The 27,841-nt window shown below is 35.5% G+C and overlaps 1 protein-coding gene across 2 annotated transcripts in view; it reads right to left on the bottom strand.

Annotated features, from left to right (window-relative positions):
* PRIM2 (DNA primase subunit 2) overlaps positions 1 to 27,841 on the bottom strand; it is a 98,685-nt gene that overhangs the window by 24,375 nt on the left and 46,469 nt on the right. For both annotated transcript variants that reach the window (XM_065056176.1, XM_065056178.1), the window contains 3 exons: positions 20,534 to 20,601; positions 15,940 to 16,012; positions 14,627 to 14,812 (listed from right to left, as the gene is read on the bottom strand). In XM_065056176.1, coding sequence (XP_064912248.1) covers positions 14,627 to 14,812; positions 15,940 to 16,012; positions 20,534 to 20,601 — 327 coding nt within the window. The remainder of the gene's footprint in view (positions 1 to 14,626; positions 14,813 to 15,939; positions 16,013 to 20,533; positions 20,602 to 27,841) is intronic.

Below are 27,841 nucleotides of genomic sequence, written 5' to 3'. Positions count from 1 at the left end.
CTTACAGTACTGGGAGATTTATTTATTTAGAAGTCTAACAACTAAGCAAAACGACCGCAGTAATTTTGTCTAGCTTCTTGGCTGACCACCAGATTAGTTCCAACTCTGCAAAATTGAAAGAAGTAATGGTTTCACACCTTTTTTTAAACAGTCATTGAGTAATTTCCTGTCTGGGTCTGTATGAATAACAGCTTCAAATTCATAAATTTATTGCACAAACTTGTGTATCTTCCGGAATAATTGGTGGACTTTTTCAGTCATTTTGCAGGCAGTCACTGAAATCATTACTGTTGACACTGCTTAGTTGGCATATCTTTTTCTAAGCAACTCTTTTTTTAACCTCACTCTTAAAATAACCTCAACTCGAGGTTATCTTTTCCCAAGCATGGTTGTTATTTATGAGCACAAATAAATGCTTCTGCATCTGCTAATGCCAAAAAAATTCAATTTATCCTAAATTCTCAACCTGTAGCATGATTTCTACCTTTACGGTACAGATCAGAGACATCAGCTAAAACTGAACTGGAAAATTCTAATAGGTTGTGCAGCTGTCATCACAGACCGACTCACATCGAGTACAAACAAAACCTCTTCCCCTCCCATTTCAGATTTTCCAGGCCACATGAGACAAGAACTGCTCTGCCCTGGAGATGGCTCCAGCTACCCCAAAGGAATCAGAAAAGTTTTCATCGGCCAAATTCCTTTTATACTACTAATGCAAAATATGACAATGTAGGCTTTTTTTACAGTAGTCCAAGCTTTACAGTAGTCCAACTTAGCTATATATACAATTTTTCCACACATTTACATGGACTAAGATTTTGGACGAGGAAAAGCATAAAATAAGCCACAACGGGCTGTCTTCTACCTAAGACACTGCGTCAAATTACCAGCACAACACATCATAAAGCCATCTCCCATAACTACGTGTTTTCTCTTAGGCATAAGCTTGGTCATCTACAAAATACTTGATTAGGTACTTCAAGACACAGCAATATTTCTTTCTATATCTAAGTTATCAATACTTTTGTTTTCTTTTTAAATTCTGTTAATGTTTCACATACAGTCTATTGAAAAAAATCAGATTCAGAAGATGCATTTCAAAACACGGTCATAGAAGAGACATTTCAATTCAGATTCGATTGTTTGGAGCAAACAATGAGAGAGTTGCTTTCAAACAAACTGAAGCCTCTGACCAAGAAACTGGCCCAGGGAAGACTTTTCTTTCCCAGACTGCCAATGAAATAGAGTTTCCATGGATGTAACAGCTTGAGGAGGTCTGTAAGGTAAACACCACTTTAAAAACTACTTTAAACAAAATTAACAGCATGTATAATTGTGACTTCACTTTAATGTTTACTAGTAAGAGTAGAAAAAAAAATATTAACTTTTTATGATAATATTTTATTCATTTCTAGTTCTGGTAAACTTTGTGATTACAGAATGGTGCAGCAGTCTTTGTTTAAAGATTATTTTTACAGAACATGAAATGATTGCCTTAGCATTATGCCCTGTCTTCCCAGCATAATAACACCTATTATTGGATAAAAAGATAGATACATTTGAAAGAAATAAGTCCTTTCCACATTGTTCTGCACCCATCTCCTAATTCTTTTTGGGATTACAATGCCTAAGTTATTTCATGTAGCACTCCACTAATTATACTAGCCATTTTCTCTAATAACATTGATATTTCCAAAAATTACAAACATAGAAAAAGATGAAAATGCTGTGTACATATGAATATCACTGGTTTGATATTCCCAAGAATCATCATTTTTTCAAAACATTTGCTTAACCTACTGCAAAATGTTCAGTGAGTCACTGAACAAAACAAAACAAAACAAAATCTGAGCGAAAAACAGGCGTTTTAAGGCAAAAATCAGTTTGTGGGTGACAATTTCACCCACACCAGAATTCCACTAACAAACTGATACACAATCTCATTGAAAAGATTGAAAGTTTCATGCTGGTAGTTCCAAGTGTTACAGAACATAGAGGTGTAAATTCCTTGCAATTTTAAATAATCAAGAAATAGTCATGTTCATGAATTATAATGAAGAATTATAAGGAAATTGGAAATTATAGCAAGAAAATAAATATTTCAGACAGTAATTAATACTGAACAAGTGATGACAACTGCTGATGCTTTGTTTTTAAGCAGAAGAAAATATTAAATCTTAAACATGAATTAAACAGCCGTTTAAAATGGCATATTTGACAGCACCATAAGAGATACTGTACTTTTCTTAAGTACCTATAAAAGTACATTGGTACTTTCCTTCAAATAACAAATGAAGACTCAGTAAAGCTGATTACTCTAAATGTGTTTTAGTTTCAACAAATTTCTGCAGACTGTGCTCTACAGTATTAAAGAACTCTTTAAAAAAGTCTTTCTAATATCAGAGAACAATCTTAACTCCTTTAATACATATTTGCTCCATAACATACTCATTTAGAAAGTTTAACGAGATATAAAAAAATTCAAAAATCAATTTCTAAATCAAGGAATCTCATTCAGTTCAGAAGAAAACCCACAATGCACTTCTAGTTCTCCACGAATCACAAGGACACCAAAGCCTTTCAGATTTTTCTGCTGATGTTTTTCAATCAGTGGTTTTCACATTTCAATATTCAGAGGAGTTAACTGATGTAACTTGGAAGTGTATCTTCAAGTGGAAGGTAAGCAGTAAATTAAGGGGGGCATTCATTTCATCAGAAGTGACAGAGAATAAGAGTACCCAAAACATTCAATGGTGAAGCAGAACACAGCATTATCACTGAAAAATATGTGACAGCATTAACAGATTGCAAAATAGACAGAAATGTGGCACATGGTACAATAAAAACCCACTAAGAAACTTAAATGGAAGTAGAATAGTAACTAACTGTGTGCCTCGATAGGGATAAGATTCAGCTCCAGACATCTAAATCCAGACGTCTCCCACTACTGTCAATGGAGGTCAATGCAATCAGAAGAGCCTGCGGAGCAATTGAATTTACCCCAATGTAAGTGCCTAGAGGCTCATTAAATAAATCATCCTCTAGACACTATTGACTGTATAGGCTAGATCTCTATTGATCATAATGGCAGCTTAGGATCCCAGTATAAAGATTATGTATATCACGAAAAAAAGAAATTCAGTAAGTCTATATCAAAACTGGGAGAGATCCATACTCATATGTATTCCACTGCAGTATGTATTACAGGTTTTCAGAGAAGATGGATGAAGACTGGCCAGGGACCCCTGCAAAGTCCAAAAAGTAAATTCCCACTGCTAATCCAAGCTCTATCAATACTCTAAACAGGAGTACTCTCATATGATGTTCTACAGTTTTGAGCACAGTGAGCATGTAATGCATTTACAGTCTAATATAGCTCATGATATATTACACTGTGGCATATACTGTAACCTAGATCAGCAGGTACAATAAAAATGTAAGCATATAGAGAAGAAATAGAAGAGAAAACTGAAGTCAACAAGGAGACACATTATCACTTTGTGATGAAGCCTGAAATGTATCCAACGGGCCCTTGGTTATAAGACAAGCCAGCAATGAGGAAGCGCTACTGCTGGCATGGGCTGCAATTCACCTGTGCTAGGGTGTTCCCAATTTCAAAGATCTCTAGAGGATACTGCAATTAATCCAAGGAAGTATGGCTCGTTATCCAGTATTCTAATTCTGCTTAATAAGCCCAACTACTGTAATTCTTCTTTAAAAAAAAGAAATAATAATAATAATAATAATAATAATAATAATAATAATAATAATAATAATAATAATAATAATAATAATAATAATAATAATAATAATAATAATAATAATCTTTCCTGTTTGGGAAAAAAAAAAAAATCTTCAGAGTTTCATTGGCTCTCATGCCCCAAACCCAACTCCATGAAGCAGATGAATTAGAAAACAAACAAACTGGAATTTAAACAATGAAACACCACAAAGATCACTAGCTTCTGCTCCTCCATGTACAGCAGGGGAGGGGGAGGAAGGTATTTGAGTGACATTTTGGTTTTCTCCTTGTGTAAGTGAACTTTAGAGACAGGGAGATCAGGAAAAGCTCAGACCACACCACATTAAGCAGAATTCAGTTTCACAGCTAAATAGCATTGTACGTTTCAATATAAAATCAGAATCTAAATTTCTTTCAAGAAGTAGTAACCTCTGTGCTGAAATACTTAAGCCTTCTCATAGTAATTTAACTTTCCTACATCAACATATTAAATTTCTGAAACATAAATTGTGCATAGCACAACTAATGTATAAAAAGCTGTCCTGTCTTTATTCATGAGATTCAATAGATTTCAAAGACATACAGCAGAATGCTAACACAATTCTGAAAGTAAAAATACATTTTTATGTACATAGTGCCTATGTGGTATATCAGCAGAGTGCACACTTGATACAACATTCTGCTTTTCTGGATGACTGAATATGAAATATAGCTGGCTGAATATAGACAGATGGAATATGACAGCTACATGATGTTACAACAATTGCATGGACATTATCAAAAGAGAAGACAAAGCATACAGGAATCTGGGTTTTGTTTTGGAAGTCAGTTTATACAATTAAAGGAAATCCGAACATTTAATATAATAATTTTAAAATATTCTTCCAAACAATTATATTCAGATTAATAAATTCTTCTATCAAAACTTTTCTGTTCAAAAAGCACAGGAACACAACTGGAAGAGACCTGCTATCTTACTCAGTTTGTCCTGGAAGGTAATAAAAACATATGGATGAACAGGTTTGCATCTTGAAAACAGTTAACCCCCATCTCAGAACGTGGGGTAAATGACCAAGAGCTTAAATACGTTACTGGTGGTGTGTGGCAACATACAGCAGGTATTTTCCAGCAGATGGCTATAAAGAGAGAGATATAGGGTTAAGAAGGTATTCGACAGAGCCTGCTGAAAACCGTATTTATTGACACCCCGATGCTTTACAATTGCTGAACTTAGAAATTTGGCAACCAGACAGACAAATCCATCTATTACTTTTCTTAAAATGTCATGGACTGACTTACTTGCTGCAGCTGCAATTGCTAATAAAATAAATGCCTCTTCTGACAAGTACACAACATTTCTACAGAGATAAAGTGCAAGTTTGACAAGTGGTTCAAGATTACAAAAGGAATCTTAGAAAATTAAAGGTCTGGCTTTAACATCCATTTTTATACATACAATTCTAAAAAAATACTACTGTATGGAAAGTAAAAATGTGTTGCTGAGAATAAAACAAGTCATAAAAGACCAGATTCTGATCTAAATTAAGTTTAGTACAGGAAAGATCCTGATTGCTTTCATTCTTGACAGTGCAAGAACGTTTCCACTAACCTGCTCATACACTAGGTTACTAAATACTGATTTCAGTGCCTAATATGTAACAAGTGTGAAAACTGATTTCTTTTCATAGTAGCTAATACAGTTAAAAATATCATTAAAATTTTGCCAGCAATGTAATTAATATCCTAGAAGAGAGATGATGTAGCTAGAGCTCTTCTCTAAGACACGCCACAGGCTGAAAGTTGGTCTAAAATTTTCCTCTATAATGTAAAACAGATGATAAACACTGAAAATCAAAAGTAAGGGCAGACACATTTTTAACAGGTTTAAAAGAAGACTAAACAAATTAAGTACTTTAAAGCGAATAATCATAGCAAAATGCCACCAGAACTGTGGCTTCACAATAAAAACTGGAGAATTCCAATTTTAAAAGAACATAACCGATAAATCTGCTAGCAGCTGAAAAAGGGATTGTGTTTGGAGTGAAAGAACACGCATTTTTACCATAGCACTTTTTACTGTGATTCCTTCAGTATTGTGCCCACACAACAACCTCCCAGTATATAATAGTCTAAAATTATTTTAAGTCTTCTAGTACATCATCATCAGTTGTGGTCTATTCGAATAACAGCCATGAGGCAAAAATATAGGGAAAAATAATATTTTTATACCAACTTCATTTCATTGAAGAAATATTGCTTTAAATTTTTGAATCTATTACTCAAAAATTAACTGGTTTTTTTAATTCTAAGTTTTTTTTAAAAAACAAAGATTCTGTAACAAAAATACTGTTTTATTAGAAAAAAGTTAAAATATAAAATGACTAATAGTGAAATATATCCTTGTCAATATTCAATAAGCTTAGATAACTATAAGATACACTGATATGCTGACTAGTAATTTAAGGCCTGAGAACATAAAGTTTCAGATGGAAATACACAGAAGCATGATTGAGTTTAATATGCATCAGCATTAGGTACAGGGCATAATTAAAACTACATCATTCTCTTAAATCTACATAATTATGTCCCAAAGACACTTTTGCTTTAGTATCCTTAACTTTACTGATAAAACAGCAATGGCCTCAGGTTTAGAAGGTCATGCAATATTGTTTTAAAGTAAAATACACCCTTGCAAATAAAAGGACAAAAAAGAAGGTTTTAGTTTGGTTTTATTCATTCTAGTGTTTAGAACTCCAGATGTGGCAAACAAAACAAAATTCTAATGCACGCTAAAAGAAAACAAGTGAAGTTACAGATTATTTCCCCACAAAAAGTTACAGGGAACTGATGCAGCATTTAAATATTGGAGGGGGTGGGAAGTAAGCATGGCTAATTTATATACCTACTCACTACAGTACCTTTTCAGTGATGATTACATACATGGAATATGGGCAGAAATGGTGGAAAACTGATTATTTTCATCTTATTTTGCTGAAGTAAGTGGTAGGACATTTCTACCACGTATCAAAGAAAAACTGATCTTATATTTACATCTGATTTCTCATCGTCTAGCTTCTTACATGTCAACTGGAGCTATGATATGTTTCATTTATTTGCCTAATTTGGAGTTAAAAAAAGTAAAATGGACTATGAGAGAAAGAGCCACAGAACACGTATCTATATTCTTCATTTGATAAAGAGGTAAGAGCAACACCACCTACAAACTTGCACACATTTGTGTTAGTATTGTGAATCAGGTAGATGTTACCGGTAAATCTCTTGGCAGCAAACTCAGGATTTCCTGTTTACATGAAAGAAGAAATAGCATCAACTCCTTTGCAAAACTTGTATTAATCATATCATGCAATAATGTCCATAAGCGCAACATGGCATGCTATTTTAACAACAACAATTCCATACTGCTATTTAACCCTAAGTCCTAATAAAAATCTCCATCTGATGCAAACAACTCTAAACTATTTTGATTTGATCTCATGATTAATTAATGAAGGAAGCAAGCAGCTATCTCCAGCTCTAACTGGATCAGCTAATTTTCTGCAGAATGACTGTGTCCACAACACTAAACAGAAGTAACACTGACAACACTGAGAGTGACTTCCCTTCAGCCACGGGCCAGAATTAAATGTTTGCAGGCATTGCTAATATTCTCTACATTTGATGCAGTTGGTGAGGAAACTTATCGCAGCTCCTTCCTATGACTTTGTGGAATTCAACGTGAGTCTGCAAGGAGTTATTCACATTTGATCACACTTCTTGGAATACAATCAAACACAACCCCTGTGAGCACACTTTCTCAGTCACTGCCAGACGCCTTCGCAGATCTCTTTCCTACTGCTTTGGTCAATAGCTACACAAAACAAATTGAAGATATCAAACCAAGCAGACCAGTATGTCAGTAATATGCCACTGGTACTCATCTGAGTGTTTCAGAATTCATAAGTGCTTCACAAGAGAAGGGAACAGAATGCTAGCAAGAATAAATAAATGTACAAAGGACACAAAACACACAAAGGACAAACTCTCATCTATAAAACACAACTTTAAATAAATACGATAATATATGATAGAAAGAATCTTGCATACTTTTAACATACTTAGTGTGATACACTTATTGCCAAAAGTAATCAAATTTTAATGGCAATTGAAGCTTATTTCCATTCAGCTAACAAAGGATACGATTCCTTAGACTAAACTCCCGTGGTCAGATGACAGATGTTTTGCAAGAAATTCCTAGTTTTCAGGCTCAGCTCTAACCGCTCATATGGAACCAAATGGTTAAGTATGATAGCTATCCACAACACAAGCCCTCAGGATTTCCAGTTATTTGGGTCCAACCCCTCCCTGCTTCTTCTTAGCAAATTACCATGGCCAAAGCACAGATAACAAAATCTTTTTCCAGCTACAACCAACAATTCAGCTTGACACAGATGCAAAAACAGCAATTAATGTATTTACAGCTTCAAGTCATGCTTTTCATTCTCATGCCTAGTTGTATAAACTTTGACTATAAAACAAATTCACTCAAAACACCTCTCCTGCATATTGTTTATTAAAATATAAAACAAACTCCAGCCTATCCTCTTCAGCTGAGACCATGCCAGTTAATAGATCTCAGCAGCCACCTCTCTTCACATGAATATCATCTTCAACAAGGGTTATGTCCCATTTGCACAATGCACCTGTTAACCTCCAGGCCTCAATCTATATGCAAAAAAACCCCAAACAAACAAAACAACCCAAACCAAAACAAAGCTTTAAGGAAGTTATATGGAAAGAGTAGATCTCCTGATGATTGATGCACTGCCATAAAGCTGATTCCTGGAAGCTAACTTTACGATGGACACTTTTAACTTGGTGTTCGGTGTATCACTGTGGCAAAGGCTGTTCAGCTCCTAACAACCAGCATCTTGGTCGAGACACTTCACAAGTATTTTGCACAAATATTCTAATTTCATCAACATGGCTGTTCAGATGAATGCTACAAAGGACCCCAAATCAAAACCACACAAAAGAACTCAGGAACAGTGAAATCTGAAAGTCCTTTACCTTAGCCTTTGGGACTGAAATTCAAATTGAATTTTAATTTTACTTCAAGCCAAAATTGCCTAGGATGCACTTGCAGCACCCAGAGTCTTGAAACCCCCATAACATTTGCACAGTGGTGGGTTTTTTTCCCTTCAAACTTGCATTTAAAGAAAAGGTTTAATGTAAATTCAACAATAAGTTTGAAAATCAAAACAAGTCATGTAAATCAAAATGCATTTTCATGTTTCTTCTGACAACTGAATCACTTCTAGCCTGCTATTAAAGCAACCTCAAGATCTAACTTCCTAGAATACAAAAACCATTTGGAAATATATCATAAAAGAATGTTGACTTTCTTTACGCTCAGCTATACTAGGTAAGCATAGCCATTCAATATATAACAATGTTATGAACAGAATGCCACTTTTGCCAATACAGAATTAAAATGATTCACCCAAAATCTTTAAAATTTGTTTGTTCTATCTCACTACAACTAGAGTATGAAATTATAATTTCCAAATAATGAAAGAGAAATACAGGTAGTAAGTGGTTCTACTGAGTCTAATTTTTACAGTCAGTGGTGGAAGGAAAAAAAAAAATCTATTTCATTTTATGATGAGTTTAACACAAAAATCAATAGCTTGACTATCTAGTCCCCTGATAACCAACAAAAGCAAAGGCAATACGCTTAAGTATATTAATACTTTGTTACCATGACATATTTTTCCATAGATTTCAGAGGGGTTTTACAGCTAATATATGCTGCATTTTTATTGCATTATTTTGTATCTTAGAAGAAAGCAAACATTTTGTTAAAGTTCTATAGTAGCCTTTATACATCACAGGAGAACTCAAGCCTAGCCATCTATTTGCATGACAGTACTACTGATGTACAACTAAAGAAAGATCAGATTTTACCCTGTAGAGGGTAATTTAAATTATATTTATATCTTTATCTCTTAGATGTCAAATATTGTGGCTTGTTGTTCAAGACGTCAGTCTAGGCTGAAGACGTGTAAAATTTAAATAATTCAAGAATAAAAGTAGTAAATGGCATTCAGTTAGACAATTATAATTAAAAATGTGAGAGAATAATGATCCTTTTCAGCTTTATGAATGAAAATATATTCTCCAAACAGTAGGCACCACTACCAAATGTAAAGTGAACAAGTAAAAAAAGATTCTAGCTGCAAATCAAGCCCCAAATCTGCAACAAATGAGAGAGTGAAATACCGAAACCAAAGGTAACCAACTGACCGATACAGAAAATATTTCTGTGGATTTAAGGAGGTAAAGGTTGTTTTGAAGAATCACCACATCATCCATGCATTAGAAATTGCACGGTGGATAGTTGTTCCTGCTTAAAAGTACTGCCCTGTACCAAGTGCCTATTTCTATTTTCATTTAAATACATGAGGTTTTTAGTAATATAATTGTATAGACCTACAAAGCTCTATAGCATAACCACTTCTACTTTACATCTCTACATTATATTTCTTTATTCCTTATGATCTTGTCTCCCTCTAGTGGCTATACTCTACCCCTATTCAGACCTGTGTGCAGAATCATTGGATAATTCAGCTGGAAAGCCCCTCAGGTCTCTAGTCCAAGCTCCCCTCACAGAATTTGTGTTTGGCCCTGATAGAAACATTCACCACCAGCTGTGTGCAGTGAAGGTGAAGCCTCAACTCCTGAATCCAGACTCTCCTAAGATCATCTGGAAAAGAAATGGAAGAGCCAGGAAAATCTAATCACTGGAAATATCTCATTGGGATGTATCTTCATCTCAAAGTTTCATCACTTCTTAACAGAGTAGGAGATGTATTCTTTTGCATATTGATGCAGTACATGGCTGGCAAGTTGTCTGTCCTCAGTTTCATACATCATCATCATGTGTGGAAGAAACACCTAAATATATTATAATAATAATCAACTGAAGCTCAAAGGCTTCATTGTGAAGGGTTTGCTTCTTTACCAATCACAGACTCTGAGCAAGGTTGCATCTGAGTAAACTTTGCTCTTCTTGCTTCCAGGAGAATGTTTGTCATGAGGACCTTCACTAGTGGGAAGGCATGAAGAGTCATATCTCAGGCAGAAACCTCTGACAACAAGAAAAGAACCTGCTCATTGCCACTTGTAACCAACTGCTACAGAAAACAACAAACCGTTTGAAACTGCTGTAAGATGATCTGGAAAATGAAGTCAGAAGAGGCTTCACTGTCCTGAATGCCACCACAGCCCAGGAAAGAGTCCCTGAGCACAGGGACTAAAGAGCCATGTTGTCTTCTTAGTGAGAAGTCACAAGGACAAGAAAGATGTTCTCTCATCGGGATAATTTAGTAAACATAGTAATGCTTAAGTGTTGGAGATCTATTTAAAAGAAGAAAAAACAAACCAAAAAAACCCACTTTTGCACAATTTTCAGATGCACTTCAGTAGCATATACAAAAATAATAAAAATCAGTGCACTATCAGATTGCAATATCAAAGGAACTACATTTCAACACAGAAGTGCACAACTAGCAACTGCCTATTCTGTAAAAAGTGGTAAATAATCAGAGTATTAGAAGTGAGCGTTTCATACCCCCGTGTACCAAATACTGCTGAAGAAAAAGAATATATATCACAAGCATGTATGTAGGAAAGGAAAGCAGAAAGTGATGGGTTGCCTTAATCATCCATCCGTATCAAAACCTTGATTCCAGGCCATTAGCTAAAGAAGAAACCGAAGAATGCCTTAAAGAAACTGATTCAGCTTTCATTCCCTCCTTTGTTCTAAATACTGCATCATCTTTCAAGCTGTCAATCTCACATTCACAAGCTAGTAATACAAATAGATCTGAAAACAACAGCCAAGTAACAAACTCTGCTATAAGAGGATTTTCTTTTCAACTAAGCAGCATTTTTACAACTGTGGTGTCGTTAATTTGTCTTGATTCATCTTACTTCTTCCTTGTTTCAAGTATTTTAAAAGCATACTGGAGTTACCCCCTCTTTTTTGGTATGGGAGGGGAGTTATTTTTTAAGGAACAAGATATGGAAAAATCTACAGTCATTAATATCAGTTTAGAGTAAGATTACATTTTATAGAAAAAAAACAGCCTTAAAAAAAAAAAAAGAAACACACTGAGGTTATAAAGACAACTGGCATAGTCATTCAGTCAGAACTCATCTACCACCATTTCACAGCTGATCCTATCATATGAACAACAATAATTTATCAGTTAGACACTATCAGTCCAGTAATTTGCAGAGCAGTTTTAATTACAGTGCCTAAAGAAAAAACATTTTATTTTGTGCTTTGTATTTGTCTTTGTTATGATCATGCCAGCTTCTTAGGGACAGGGTTTAGTGCCAGAGGTAGGTTATGCTTGAACTCAATCATCTTGAGGGTCTCTTCCAACCAAAATCATTCTATGATTCTCCCTGCAACAAAGCATTTCTACCAGTTCCAGCGCTTTCTTTGTAGGCACTACCTGATTACCTCTTTTCCACTGAATACATGGTTTCATACTTCATTTACAATATTTTTCACAGATTTCTCTCTAAAGGTAAAATATTGTTTCCTACAAACTTTTCTACAGTGGTTTTATCAATGAGCCCTGGGGTGCATCAGAGATTCAGAGCACACGAGGAGTTCTTTTGGGTGCAAGTTTTCCTCGTGCCTACGCTCAGGCTGCTGGTCGGCACCCCGGTGCTGCTGGTGTGTTCAAGGCAACTTCCTCCCTGCTGAAGGCTGAAGTCTGCCAAGAATTTTTAAGATTGAGAACTGGCGTAAATGTTGCAGCCATTAAAGACAAATGCAAACACACAATTTTTAAACCATAATCATATGCAGCAAATTGAACACTCCCTCTTTGCAATGCACCAGTCAGTAACAAATAATTAACCTTACCACACACATATCTTCACAATGCTCCAGTAAAACAAAACAGTATAATTATCTCCACTCTACAGGAAAGGAACAATAGCATGAGTGCCACAAAATAAAAATGTCAAAAGACGAAAGTACCAATAAGAATTGTATTAATCTTCATTTTTCAGGATATTGTATGACATTTTACTGTGAAGAACCACAGGCCTCTGACTTCAGTTACAGGTATGAAAAATTAGCTTGTTTTTTCACTGAAGTCTGAACTGGTTATCTAGAACTTGAGAAGAATACAAATTACATGGAAATAGCAGCCTGATTGTGAAAAATGCAGTAATTACAACACCCTTGCTTCATTTACAATATGCTTACTAACATTCAAAGCTAAGCACAGGATCATAAAACTTCATTTATTTCCAGAGCCTATCAAGAGAGATGCTATAGCAGAAAGTCATAACCCTGTGATTGAAAACAAGATCCAAGGTACATACATGTCTTCACACATGTGCATACACCTAGGGTCAAAGCACAAGCAGGTGGAATCAGGCCTGTGCACAATTTTTTTAAAACAGAAATAATATATATATTTATTATTACTTCTGATAACTTGTTTTTATTTTTTCAATTTCCTTTAAGCACAGGAAATAGCAACTGAAAAGTTTGCACTTTCTTGAATTCAACTAGCAATTAATTGGCATTCAACTGCATAATTTAAGTTATTACCTCTCTTCAAATCCTGTCCTGAAACCTTTTTACGGGAATGCATTGTGGATTTTTTTTTAACAAAACATATCCCCTCTTACATCATACCCCATTTAAGGAGCAAGATTTACAGAGATTTAGGTACTCATTCAAATCATATCTTCAAATCCCTTCCTCCTTCCCAAAAATCTGCAGACCAGTTGATCTGTCCTCTGGGACATGAAAGAGATACACGTGCTGTAAGTGTTGTAGCCAGCATTACTTTTTTCCCCCTATCTTGTATAAATAGCCATGTCCCAGAGAACCTAAGCTAACAAGCGATTGCCTAGCAAACACTCTCAAATACTTCGCAGGAAGCGAAGGAAAGCTGAGATCTCACAATATTAGATGCAACGTATCACAGTCCAAACAAAAATGACATGAGTCTGAAACTTCTGCTCTAACACACGACCACAGGCCAGGCAGAGACGAATGAGAGAGGAATCCTGTTTGATTCTACCCAAGCTGGTCAAGGTAAGGAACAGGTCACAAACCTCCAAAAATTAGCATACATTTTTCATGCACCCAAAGAAACGGCACATGTAACACTTTTCTCACTCTCAAAAATATTGGCAATGGTTAGACCAATGATTAATATGTCAATAATACTGCACATCGCACTGAACAGCATTTTCTTGCTATATTCTTGAACAAATTTTTCTGTCTTTGTTCACTTCCAGTTTCTTCTTTTATTCTTAGACCATAAATTTGCTAAAGCAAGCTAACCTCACACACAGCTGTCCAATTACTTTTTTTTTCTAATTAACCAACAAAAAAGATTAACCTTGCCCTTCAGATAGTACTGTTTGTGGTCACTTACCTGCTCGGTGAATTCATTTAGTCACAAAGTACCTGTATTTCATAAAGGACATTGGTTTCCTAGTGATTTAGTGGTAAAGTAAGATTTTTCTAGTTCTCATCTATAAAAATCTTCTTTGTGGCTTGCCTGTTTACCCCATGGTTTGGGAGAATGACAAACGAAACAAATGAATAGAATTAGAATTAGAATTAGAATTAGAATTAGAATTAGAATTAGAATTAGAATTAGAATTAGAATTAGAATTAGCAAAGAGAGAAAAAACCCCACACCTCTAAAAGATATTACTGTGCCTTTTGCCCAATTATCTACTTTAATAAGTGTGTATTCAAATATGTAGCACTACATACACATTAACTACATCCTCACATTCACATACGTAGATATTTTTCATTTGTTGAATTACCTTATCTGCATCCACTTTTCCTCTGATAAATTCTTTCTTCCAAAATTCCAGTGCCTGTTCCAGAGTCAAGCCAATGCCTTTTAAGAACAGCCCGTATTGCATCCGGCCTCCGTGCCGGAGATGGTGGTTGTCACGTAAGGCTTTGTGCAACTGGCGCATGCAAAGAGGGAACGATTTCACAGACAGCTGCCACAAGAAAAAACTGCGCTTAAGGCATACTGATCTTTTATGTTGGAGGATATACGCTTACTGTGATTATTAATTAGCTCCCCTTGAAAATGGCCATGGCCGGAAGAAAAGACACGCATGTGCAGAGCACCTTGGGACTGACGATAACACAAATGTGTCCTTAAGAGACCACCTGCAACAACCACCTCAAGAAATCCAAAGGACAGAGTAACACAAGTGGTAGGTAATATTAGAATATTTCCAGTTACAAAGCAAGAAAGGTTTAATTGCCATCAGGAAAAATATATCCACAGTTCCATTACAATGTTTCTTTCTTCTTCCTTGTTTTAGCTTCTGGAATGGCAACATAACGTTTGTTTAGAGTTTTCTGGAGGAGGATTGTTTGGGTTTGTTTTTAAACATCTTTGAAAAACTACAAGCAGGAGTAAAATTCTTTACAATTGACCTGCAGGTTTTTTCCCTGAAGAATACTATTATAAAGCAAGATCTCAAAGATTAAAAAAATGTGATGTTCAAGTTTACTGGAGCTTTGCATTTTTAATTTTAACAGCTGAGTCATGTTGTGGAATTCACTACCAAAGGAATACTGTCATTGCTGAGATGAACACTGAAAACACAATTTCTGGAGTTCAGATAAAGGAGTTGTAGTGTGTTTTCAATTGTCTCTGCACCATTGAGGTGGTTTTACAATCCATTTTATTTTATTCCTTTTGCTTTGAAAAAACCCTTCTGTACATCAAAAGTTCAAAAAACACCACTGAAAAGACTAGTATTGCAACACAATAATCACAAACTAAACATCATGGGCTGTAAAACTACTTAAGAAAATTTTCTTAAACTCTGTTTATAATTATGTTAGGTATTTGTGAATGTACACAAAATTAAGCAGCAAATTAAGCAATTCATTATAGCTCCAGTCTAAATCCTGATTAGACTCATTTTCAGTTAATTCTGCTCCATTTTAAACTTTCTCACAATTTCATTCAAGTACTTCTCAAGAGTTACAAAGCAAATATGAATTAAAAAAAGACAAAGGCTTTATATGTTGTCTGTACATAGAGTATTTGAATTCTAAAAGTTACATATCAACATACAATATAGCTCAATTAACACAGAGGACTTACAGCATCGATCTGTTCTAGAGAGATTTTCCCAGTGTTCTTTTGCACGCTGTAATCTGGGCCAACGTAGGAATGGCTGAAGAGCAAAGCAAACAGTACAGCATCATTAAAAACTGTTCAAAAATATTTTTTTACTAATTTAGAAATGCATTATTTTACAAATTAGGGTCTGCAAATATTTCATATCAGGCAAAACCAAGAAAACAATAATTGACAGTGATGTAAGTAATTCAGATTCATAAAATTCAGCACTGTAGTCAACATGGTAAATAAACCTTCCCTCCCTTTATCTGAAAGGAGTGATGAGAGGTCACTCAGAATTCAGATCACACTGCTGTTGAGGCCGAGACCTCTGAAGATCATCTAGTCCAACCCCCTGCTAAAAACAGAGTTAACTACAGCAGGTTGCTTAGCATCTCATCTGATGGGGGAGAAGACGAAATTTTTCAGGCTCTGAAAATCTCTAATATTCTCAGTGTGGTAAGCAAACAGGAAAAGTTTTTCATAAGTGCTTTCTTATTCTACATTACAAACTAGCACGTGACTTTTGCACGGTCAAAGTGTCTTGGTACTTGACACCACTCACCAAAGAGCTGAACCCCACAAACTGCCTTTAAGGGTTGTGCTCTGAAAATGCCTTATCCATCCAGAATACATGCCAGATTGGAGCTGGGCATAAAGAGGCAGGCACTGGTCATGTGGCTTTGGGCAGTTACGCTGTGGGATTCCTGTCCCAAGGAGCTCGAGGGACTAGAGATTTTGGGCTTGTCATTTTAGGTGCCAGGTCATCTGACTTCCTATAGCAGAGACTCCCCAGGTTCCTTGATTTCACCACAAGAAAACAATACTTTACAGCTTCCAACTGCTGGTTTGAAAACACATTACAACACAAACCAACCCAGCTTTCTTGTTTTTGTTTTTTTTTTTGCTTCCAGTTTTAGCTATTACTCCAGACTCAGTCTTTCTTTTATTCCATGTAGCTTCTGAGGTTACTTCCTGATCAAGTTTTTTACTCACCTAGAAATATCTACAGTTCTTCGTAATTTCTTTTTGTGTTTTACTGGAATGCAAGCAGCAATGTCTTCACTTTTCACTTTTAAAAAGTTTTATTTTAACTCCATATATAAATTCTTGCCTGAAAATTCAGCCTGACTCAATCACTCGAAAAACTCTCTTTCTAAAAATCTAAAATCTTAGTTACCAAAAGTTTTCTAAACATATCTTGCAAATAAAGACCAATATATACATTCGCACCACTGCAGACCAGGGAGAAACCTCCACTCCATCAGTATTTCCAAGAGTGGGATCCATGTCTTTCAAATAAACAGCTGTAGGACTGTCCTCATAAATACTGTATCATTCACAGATGTGTTAATATATTGTGAAATTTAGTAAGGATATGAAGGTCACTTTGTATGTGTTGAGAATAGTAACGGACACCAGTCTGGTAAGGTGTGCATTCTTCTTTACTTGCTTGTGAGATGAGCATAAGTGAGAAGGAGGGTGAACATGTCTGCATGAGTATTGTGTTATGTATTCAAAAAATCCAGTCTTCCAAACACTTGGGTTTTGTATCAACCTTGTGAACAATCATTTGAAGACAGAATTAATAGAATCATACAAAATGTTGGTTCTAAAGGATGTTAGAAGACTGTTTAGTCCCACACCTCACCTCAGCTGGGACTACTGCCACCACCAGTCAGGTGAGACATGGCTTTTTCTAGCCATGCCCTAAAAATCTCCACGAACCAAGACTCTACATCTCTGGGTGATCTGTTGCACCTATTGTTCTAGCCCAGGTATTCTTCCTAATGTCTGATCTGAAACTCCCAAGCAGCTATATGTGACCACAGTCATTTGTTATACTCTCTGACACCACCAAGAATCCCAGTACTATGATGTTTGTCCTTCCAACAGTTATAGGCTGCCCTCTGACCGTCCCTAAACTTGCTCTTCACCAGATTAAACAAAGTCAACTCAATTCCTCCTCAGAATTCAAGTACAGGCACAGTCCCATAGTAGTTTGATGGGATTACATACGACAGTTTTTGTCTATCTTTGAAATTATTCCTGCTGAGGATTTTAAACAGTAGAATGTTACAACCCCATCACAAACCCCATATAAACTCCTTTGAAAGCAGGAGTTGAAAAAGTGTTCTTCTCATGCATTTAGACATAAAGTTTCCATTTCCATTAAACTGCTAAAATTCTAGCAGTTTAAATCTCCTTGTAGCCTACTGTGAGCATGTGAAATCCCTAAGCACAATCTTGTATCAAATATTTTAACATTTTATCTAAAAATGTTCTTTTTTTTGGTCTGGTACAATTACTATTAGAAAGCACCAATGAAGCAGAACAGGACAAAAAGAGGATCTAAATCACATATAAAATACATATTCAGTCCAGAACAGTCCAATTACAAAATACATGCTATGTGCACTTTAAAAAGTGGGCATGGATTAAAATATCTATGCAGACAGTAAGGTAAAATGACCTTTTATGAGGACTAATTTAAAACTCACAAGCAGATATGAATGTGTAGGGCATTAACAACCAAACAATGCTCTGTAACCTTCAATTCTGTGCTCTTTTCATACGTTTCTATCTAAGCTTTTGGTCCCCTGATAAAGCTTTATTGACTTACGTCAAAAATAAAATAGTGCTGTAAGAATTCACTCAATGAAGGTGGAGGAAAACATTCTCCTCTCCTACGAGCAAGACAAATCAAAAACAAATCACAGATTCACAGAAATAAATAACAGAGAAGACCTACTTGGTCATTTGTTTGTTCACTGCCAGAGCTTGTTTTTCAAGTTGTGAGGGTATGATATATTTTGTCTATTTTAAGAGAACGTCCAAAAAGGCAACTTAGAAGCATGTATAGTTTTTCAGTTGGTGACAAAATATACTGGGAACAGCCCCTCCATTTGCATAAAAGCAAAATGGAAGTCACTTACCAGTCATTAAATATACATATGCAAGTTAACATAAGAATGTGCAAAAAATATCTTTTTGCATAAATGTAGGATACAATATCCCTGTTTAAGCAGCTTTTTTGGAAACCTTTCCTTTTCCCATATTTTAGAAAAAGCATAGAAAGCACAGAGAGGATTGCAATTGCTGTGATATTGAAGGCTGTTCCACATACATAGATGCACAACATATCAAAAGAAATTTCAAATTTCTCAGTAATTATTCCTAGAGAGCACAAATTATAAAAAGCTAACCTAATTGCTCTTTAGCTTCAAATGGAGAAAGCTGTGCTGCTGAGGAGTATTTTTTTTAAATCTCAGTAGGATGTATGCTAACAAAAACATGGAAGGTTACTGGCATTCAGAAATATCCCCTAACCAGCTACCTAACAGTTAAAGTGTAGTATGTTCTTCATTCACATGTAAACAAGCAAAAATACAATTCTATACAATACAATCCTATTCTGTTTTACACTAAAAACAACAAAACATGAAACTGTTTCTATGTAATAAAAATTAGTAGTTTTTTTTTTCATTTAAAAAAAAAAAAGTCATGTTTTGGGTACAGGTACCTCAAGCAGTAGAGCACCATAGGAAATAAAGAGCATGCTAACTAGATCTGCATCCTAATTCAGGTGTAGTAGAGTCATGATAGTGCCTAATGACCTCCATTTCTAATTCATCCAACATCATTTCAGTGACCTCAATGCAAAGCTGTATGTGTTCAAAACCAGAGCTTTCATTACTGGCATTCAATATTTGAGTAAATTTCTACCCTTGGAGATAGATATTCAACTGAATAAATACCTGAGCAACCTGATCTAACTGGATCTGCATTGAGCAGGGGCTAGATTAAATGGTCTCCAGAGGTTCACTCCAAGCTAAATTATTCAGTGATTTTAAGTCAATGCACCTCCCTCCCATTGTAAGATCTTTGTCCTACACATTACCCTAGTAAGAAAACTCTCTCAAACAACACAAAGGGGTAAAAAGCAATCACGTGTATAAGAGAGAGATCGAATCTATGCTTAACCTGAAGGGCATCAGAAAACTGTTATTTTCTTACTCTTGAGCCCCAAACACATTCAAAGAAAGTAAAAAGCTTCTATATAATGTATTTAACAAAGAGAGAGGCAGGCTGTTTCATCTGTCTTGTAGAGCACTCTTAATGGTTCACATTTCCAGCTCTCTCCTTACGTCCATTAAAGAAGAGAACAGGACTCCATTCCCTAATGACAGTGGTGGAGAAATCTTCCAAAAAGACCATAGAGCATAAAATATTCGCAGCAAGGAAGGTCCGTACTCTGAGCAGTATAATTTGGAATCTGTTTTGTTCATAAAGAAACTTAACAACTTCGCCCTTACTATTAAAAAAAGTTTTTTATAAAAGCTAGCTATATTTACTTGTTACTTAGAAGCAACACCAGCTCTGTAAATTATGTCTCATGTCATTTGTAAAGCTTTCGTTAAGTTGACGGGATACTTTCAGGGATTTTTTTTTTCCAGTCAAAGCAAATTGCACAGATGAGGTGTCTGAAAAAAAAAAATTGTAGCTAAAACATTCTACTGATACTATTATTTTAAACTATATGAAAGAACACACTCATACTTAATGTTTTTGTTACCTGAGATGATTAAGGAGAGGTTGTAGTCTCTCATCAGACTGTATGGAAGGCAATGATCGTGCTGTCAGCTACAAGAAAACAGAAGTTCAATTAATAATAATAGCTTCAAAAAAGTTTGATAACACAAAGAAGGAATGATGTAAGAAATCACAACTCGACTCAATATTAGATAAGACATACTTCCTCCTGTTGAAGATAACTAAGCACAACCTTCCAGAATCTGAAGTTAGCAGAAATATTTAGAAGTTAACAAAGTCAAATAGTGAAAAATAATTTTTTTAGAATTACAATGTTATTTGAATTAAACTGCAAGACACTGTTGAAAGTGGTATACTTTTTAACTAGAAGTTATATTCTAACTAGACAACCTTCTAGCAATCACATAATGTAAATATACTCCATTAAGCCATATTATATACAATTCAAACTTGTATAGAAAAATTTCCATATTTTTGCACTTTATGACTTTTATATAGACATGCCTCTGTGTACAGGGTTTTTAGTTTTAATTAATGGGCGTAACCTGGATTTTGTAATTTTACTGTTCTAAACTAAATACATACTTTCTTGTAACTGTTTCATATGACTAGGTAAAACATTAAAGTACTTCTGAAAAAATAAACCTAGCTGTCTGTAATTGAACAAGTACATGTCACACTGTTGCAGAATACTAGTTAATTGATGTATTAACTAAAATAATTTGAAAAAGTATTAAACTTGCTTAACATCACTAGGTATCTTACCTTCACCTATAAAATGTACACACATCGTAGTTCTACTGATATACCTCTACTATAAAATATTTAAAATAATATGCATTTTATTATTCTATTGCTGCCAAGTTAGGCTGTATTTTGAAAACTACCTTGGTACAAATTTAAAATTTCAACATATTTCACATTGTATAAATTACCATCAAATTAATGTTACAGGTAACTTAGAATGGCATGAATACAGTTACACATACTCTTCAAAAATCTTATTTAAAAAAAATAAACACCTTTTAGCATCAACAGTGTAGCTTTACCTTGCTGGCTTCAACATACAAGGAGTAAAGGCAAGCACTGAAGCAGGACTGACTAGCAGGCTGCAACTTCTATTTATAACCCACAAATAAATATACCCCAGAAAAAGCTGCGCTCAGTGTTTGGGTACAGGGAGGTTACTTGTAACCATAAGAAACTCCACGCCAAATTCCCTCAGCTCATAGGTAGACTATGAATATGGAGGAGTTTAAGGTTCTCTTGAAAGATCACACCCATTCATTACATCCACGAGGCTTTAGTACCAGAGTCACCAGCTGGATCAATAATCAGTATTTCAAAAAGCAAGCTTCCTAAAAATTCAGTGATATTTTTATGCAGTATCGTAGAAGAAGAGCAAGAATCTGAGTTCTCCTTTTGTATTGACTTCCACGCAACAATCGCATCACTAGTGTTCACAATGCTGTATTTGTGGCAAATAAACAGGACATTTTCATATGGCATGAAGGAGGTGACAATTTGAGAAGGTAGAAAGCACGTTATGATTAGAAAACTACATGAACATTAGAATTAAGATTTGGCAGCGGTACTTCAAAAGTAATAAAGAATGTAAAAGGATGACAGCTTATTGGCTGATGTCTAAGAACTGGTCTATTTTTCTTCTCCCCATCCAAACATGAGACCAGCACACAAAATTCCAAGTTACTGAAGATTAACTATAAACCTTAAACAAGTTAACTTGACACAAAGCCTGAAGATAAGTAACAGCTTCACATGCTACCAGGAAGGCAATGACATTTTCACACATAGCAATTAAGCAAAAGATTATCATGGCTCAATTAACTTGTCTCAATTTTTCAGGAGTGCGTGCATTTCTTGATTTTGAGGTTTTCATGTAAGAGTTATTTGCTCTTCAAGTGTTTTTCTGCACAAAAAAGATAAGAGAATTTTTATTTTCACAAAGAGTCTACTTTCTAAATGAGATGTCCTAATTAGCTGGATTGCACAAGAAAATTTTAATATGTTGTCAGACCATTTGATGAATACTTTTATTTTTTCCAAAAATCTCATTAATTTGGATGCTATTGAGAAAAATGACACGAAAGGCTCAGGAGGAAAGCACAGAAAGAAGGGGTTTGTGGCAAAGGTTACTTTTTGCTGAGGCAGGCTACTGAATTACTCCAGGCTCTTCCTACAATTCATCACGAAAAAAAGAAATGTTCCATTCAGAGGGTGCATTAGAGAACCTAAAATGTAAATTGGTACCAAGATAATTTCATTACCAACTGCTAAGTACTCCTAGAACAACAAGGAGTGTCTAGAGGCGTGCTGCCCACACGCGCATCCACAGCCTGAGATCTGCCTCTACACAATTTGTCAAACCCAACTATTTAATAACCTCGACCTACCTGTGCTGGCATTCATGCTATTTTTTTCATATTTTAACAAACACTGTGCAAGCAGGCCTAGTGTGCTTTTGCCTCCTCAGTTCTTTTCAAACCCGGACAGGTAGGATTACATCATATGAGACTTGTATTTCAAAGGGAGGGTGGTTGCACTGAGAATATGTCTAAGGACAGGGTATCTCAAAAATGTTCAGTCCCTGGAAAGCTACCTTGGTTTTTCCCCCCCAAGAAATTTTTCCTTCATAACTCCAAGCTTTATAACAAAATTTACTTAAAGGAGGCTTGCAGAGATGTTGAATGGAAGGCTGCTCTATCAAGTGCTAAACACACCGCCAAAATAGACGGTACTTTTCCTGCTGAGCCCGTGGTTCCCAGCTGGCCCTCTGCAGTTCTGGGAAACACAGGCACTTCTCTAGAGGGACTACCCAGTTATTTAAACTGTATCTCCATTGGCAGTGCCAGAACAAACATCACCTCCATACAAGGTCTGGATTAAGACAAGGCACAAGTTTGGGAGCCTTATGCAGCACAGATGATGAGATTTTCCTAGAACGTTTGTCTATTTCTGCTGTGATAGTTCCACCACTAACAGGAATCAAGGAATCATAGAATCATTTCGGTTGGAAGAGACCCTCAGGATCATCGAGTCCAATCATAACTCCAGCAATAAACCATGTCCCTAAGAACCTTGTCTAAAGGCCTTTTAAACACCTCAATGGATGGTGACTCCACCCTGGGCAGTCAGGGACTGGCTCTAATCCAAATGCAAAGAAGAAATAAAGTAGAGTAGGGATTGATCAAGGCAGTCATAAAAACCAAATAAAAGGTTTTAACAAAAACACCCAAAGCCAACAAATGGAAAAAGGCCAGCTATGGTTGCCATCTGCAGAAGTCTCCCACCACCTGTGCCCATATAACATCCCGCACAGCAGTAAAACTGAGGGGCAGTTTTCCCAAAGCAGCCCCTGCGCATGGCCTGGCTGGGCACCGGGCTGCTGGGGCTCACACCGCTTGTCGTTTTTGTCCTATTTCCTCTTCTTTGCTTAATAAACCATCTTTACCTCAAATCCACGAGTTTTCTTATTTTTATCCATCCTGAACGTCTCCCCCATCCCCCAGGGAAGGATGAGGAGGGGCTTTCCTGCCAGCCAGGGTCAATCCAACACACATATAAATAAAATCATTTCACATCAATAAGAAGCTGTAAAATGTGAGGTTAAGCGAAGATCTCACAGTATTTGGAAAGCTTAGTCACCCTTCTTACAGGAATCCAAAACCAGCTGCTACTGGTTTGTACAAAATCTACTGAATGTTCTTTTATACTACCTCCTTTTACCTTTAACACTCAAAAGCAAATCTTCCCTATTAACAGAAGGAACTTAAAAAACAATTGACTCTATGCCAAACTTGGAAAAATAAATAATTTAAAAAGGTAAAAAAATACTACATTTGTTTAACTAGAAACTAATACACAAAGGATGAAAATCCGCTATAAAAGAAGTCTTTTATATCCCTTTAAAAAAGAGAAAGTTGATCAGATCCAGATAGAAAAAAATTGAATTTCACCCCCCACTCCTAAATGCTTCCCTGGTAATCTAGAGATCTGACCTGAAGAAGCCACCTCCAAAAGTAACAAGTATAGCCACCATATCCATTTCAAATGGTACTAATAAACTATACTATTTTTAATTATCAAATTTAACATACTAATTTAGTGCACATTTTTAATACTCTTCCCAAAAAGGTCAAAGAAAAATGTAGGAAGACTTTGTGCTTACAATCAGTAGTATTACATAATAGTTAATTTTTCCCTACAATTGCACATTTCCCTACAAGTTTCCTGTACAATCATTTTAACATTTCACTACTCCATTGCTGGGCTTCAACTTTTACCAACTTCTAAGTCGGAGAGATCACATCCAGGTTAGTTGCTTTTCCATTTCATTTTTAATTGCTCTAATTAAACAAATTGGGAACAAAACTAGTTTTAAATGCTACTGGAGACAACACTGACAAGATAATTATATGGTCTTTAATACTATCCACAAATCTTTTATACCATTAGTAGAACAGTTTCTAAGCATTGGTGAAAATCAGTCAAAGGTTCATAAGACCTGTTCTACACTCACAGAAGTTCAAAAAAAATGAAGTAGACTTGAAGCAATTATACTGTTAATAGTAGCAAGAAATAACAAAACACTGCAACAACACAGCTCACAGATGAAAAAAAGGAAAAGCAGAAGAGTATGGAAATAGTTTACTTTATAAAATTTAATTGCTCAATTCCAAATCTTTCCATCTTTGTAGAATCAGTAACAAAACCGGTTGATTAAGTAAAAACCTCTAAGATAAGTGTATTGTATGCTGACTTAGAGAATATAGAAATAACTGTCTTATATTTCATGCTCTAACTCTTCAACGAAATATCATTAATGCATTAGTGAAAAACACCTACAGCAATTTCTTTAACAGTGATTTTGATGCAGCAAAGAAAAACTACAATTGTTACGCTTTTTTTAGATTTCAATTAGATGACCAAGCAAATTTTGGAAAGTAATGAGAACAGAGAAATTAGAAACAAGAGTATTAGAAAGGAAACAAAATCCTAAGTGTCTGGAATCTTACACCACAGGTTACAGACAACATTTTTATGAAGATTAAATTTACACTGCGAAAGCTCTTGCTTCTTCCCATTACATTTATTCAAGAACAGAAGAATGAAGGACTAGACTGCTAAAAGGTGAAGTATAGAGAAGAAATTTCTGTTTAGGAAGCAAAGAAACAAACCATGGACCAGCATATTCTTTTGCTATATTCTGTACTCTTTAGTCCATTCTCCCACCACCATTTGTTCCTACGATGCACTTCAATGCCTTCAGCGCTACAGGCAACCCCTTCCTGCATTTCTGCTTCCCAGTTGTTAGAATAAGAAAGGAGAGAGCACAAAGAAAACCAAAATGAGTTTGAACGTCAGAACTTCAATTTCAGCCTACCAAGTGAAAGCTTTAGATTGTACTTGATTGCTTTCATGCGATTCAAGTAATATTTTTATGAAGAGAGGAAAGAAACATTGTGTAACATCAACAATTCAACCATTTTCAGAGTGAACACATCACTAAAATGCTTCCTTAATAATGGAGGGGGAAAAAAAAGGCCAATAACTTTGGTCAGACATTAAATTATTACAGTTCAAAAGTTTAAAGAGAAAATCTATTTCGCTTTCTCATTGCTGCCTAAGGAATAAACTATAACTTACAGGTTTTCTGTTTCATTGTTTTCTAGTATGCCACTTCACAGCATGTGCCCTTCTTGTTAAAGTGTCTTAATTGTGACCTTTGCTTTTTGTTTGCTCCTCTTAACCCCCCCAAAAAAGTTTCCTATTCACTCTTGCCCTGAAACATTTATTTAGATAATTCTGTCAGTCTGAAAAGGACTCAATACGCATGTGATGGCTCAGAAAAGCATTAGCTATTAGCTCAAAGGGTTAGTGCCCTGGTGCGTTGTCTAAAAGGAAAACAAAGGCACAAAAGTTTAGATTGTTTGCTAGAATTGATTTTGATTAGTATGAACTGCAATATTGCAAACTTATTGCCATGGTTATACAAATAAGATTTTTCAACTGATGTTGGAGCAGTCAGGGAAAAAGATATTAAATGTGTGGGCTATTTCAAAATGGCTTGTAAAGGGCATTAAAAACCAAAACAACACACCTACTACTATCCAGCAGGTTTAAACATACCAGTAACTTACACCTTTAACAGATTTTCCCCAACAGATGTGCAAACCAAAAGAAATAAAGTGGAAACCTTGATGCTAACAAACTTGAAAGCTTTGTTTCTGTAGACAATAGCAATTATACCATAGCTTAATCAGTTTAACAAGTGAGTAGAAAATTATTACATGAGCTAGATAAAAATGAGAGGAATGTGGTTATATGGATACAGACTTCATGGGAGTCTTCTGCAGGTAACATTATGCCTCTGTGTTTCTGTCACATTAAGATTACCCTAATTTTAACTGTGCAAGGTGCTGACACTGCACCCTGTTGGAAGTTTTAATAAAGCAGTGACTTTTTGCAGGGATGTTTCTGTGATCGGTCAGAAACAAACTCGGCTCAGATTTGAGCTAAAGCAGAATGTGACCTGGTGACCAGCAAGACACATGAAGGGGAAACTCCTTTCACTTGCAGTACACACGCAAACAACAGCTTTTGCTGAAATTCTTCAAACCTACTGTTAAAGTTCCTGATATGAACAATTCATCTCCATCAAAGACTAAATAACAAGCCTATTTTCAAGAATTTAAAATCTATTTATCTAACAAATAAACTTTGGCAGAAAACAGAGATGATACTAACTGCATGACTCCTCAAACCATTCAATTCTTAGATAATGATTAAAAATTATTATGCTGTATGTCTACTAGAAACAGTCTTCCTAGTTACACCTCTGACTATGGTCTATTTGTTGCCATTAAATGTTGAGTACAAGCCTGCACAGGAGTGAAGCACAGGGGGAAGATGAGCTAAAAGATAAATGGAAACAAAGATACAAGTAAAATATAACATTGTAGTACCTGCAGCAGTAATACATCCAAAGTAGCTGTAAGCAATTAGAAAATATCTTTTGTGAATGAAATGAAATTGCTATAGTCTGGTAATCCAACACTACCTATACACATCTTTCTATTTAATTTTTTTAAAGAGTGACTACATTTTGCAATACCTACTTACCATGACCAGACACTACACTTGTGACAACTAACTCCTTAATATCAGACAAGCTTTATTCAAAGATGTTTGGCCAACAATGTCTTAAGTTATTTTCCAGATGTAAGCACTCTTACAGAGTACCAGCTTTTGTGTAGCCAAAACTAGACATGAGCTTTTTTTTTCCTTCAGAGCACAGTAGCTGTGACAT

This window comes from Columba livia, chromosome 3 (genome assembly GCF_036013475.1).
Source record: "Columba livia isolate bColLiv1 breed racing homer chromosome 3, bColLiv1.pat.W.v2, whole genome shotgun sequence".
NCBI lineage: Eukaryota > Metazoa > Chordata > Aves > Columbiformes > Columbidae > Columba > Columba livia.
Note: the sequence above shows the minus strand (reverse complement) of the source record. Positions and strands in the feature narration are given on the sequence as shown.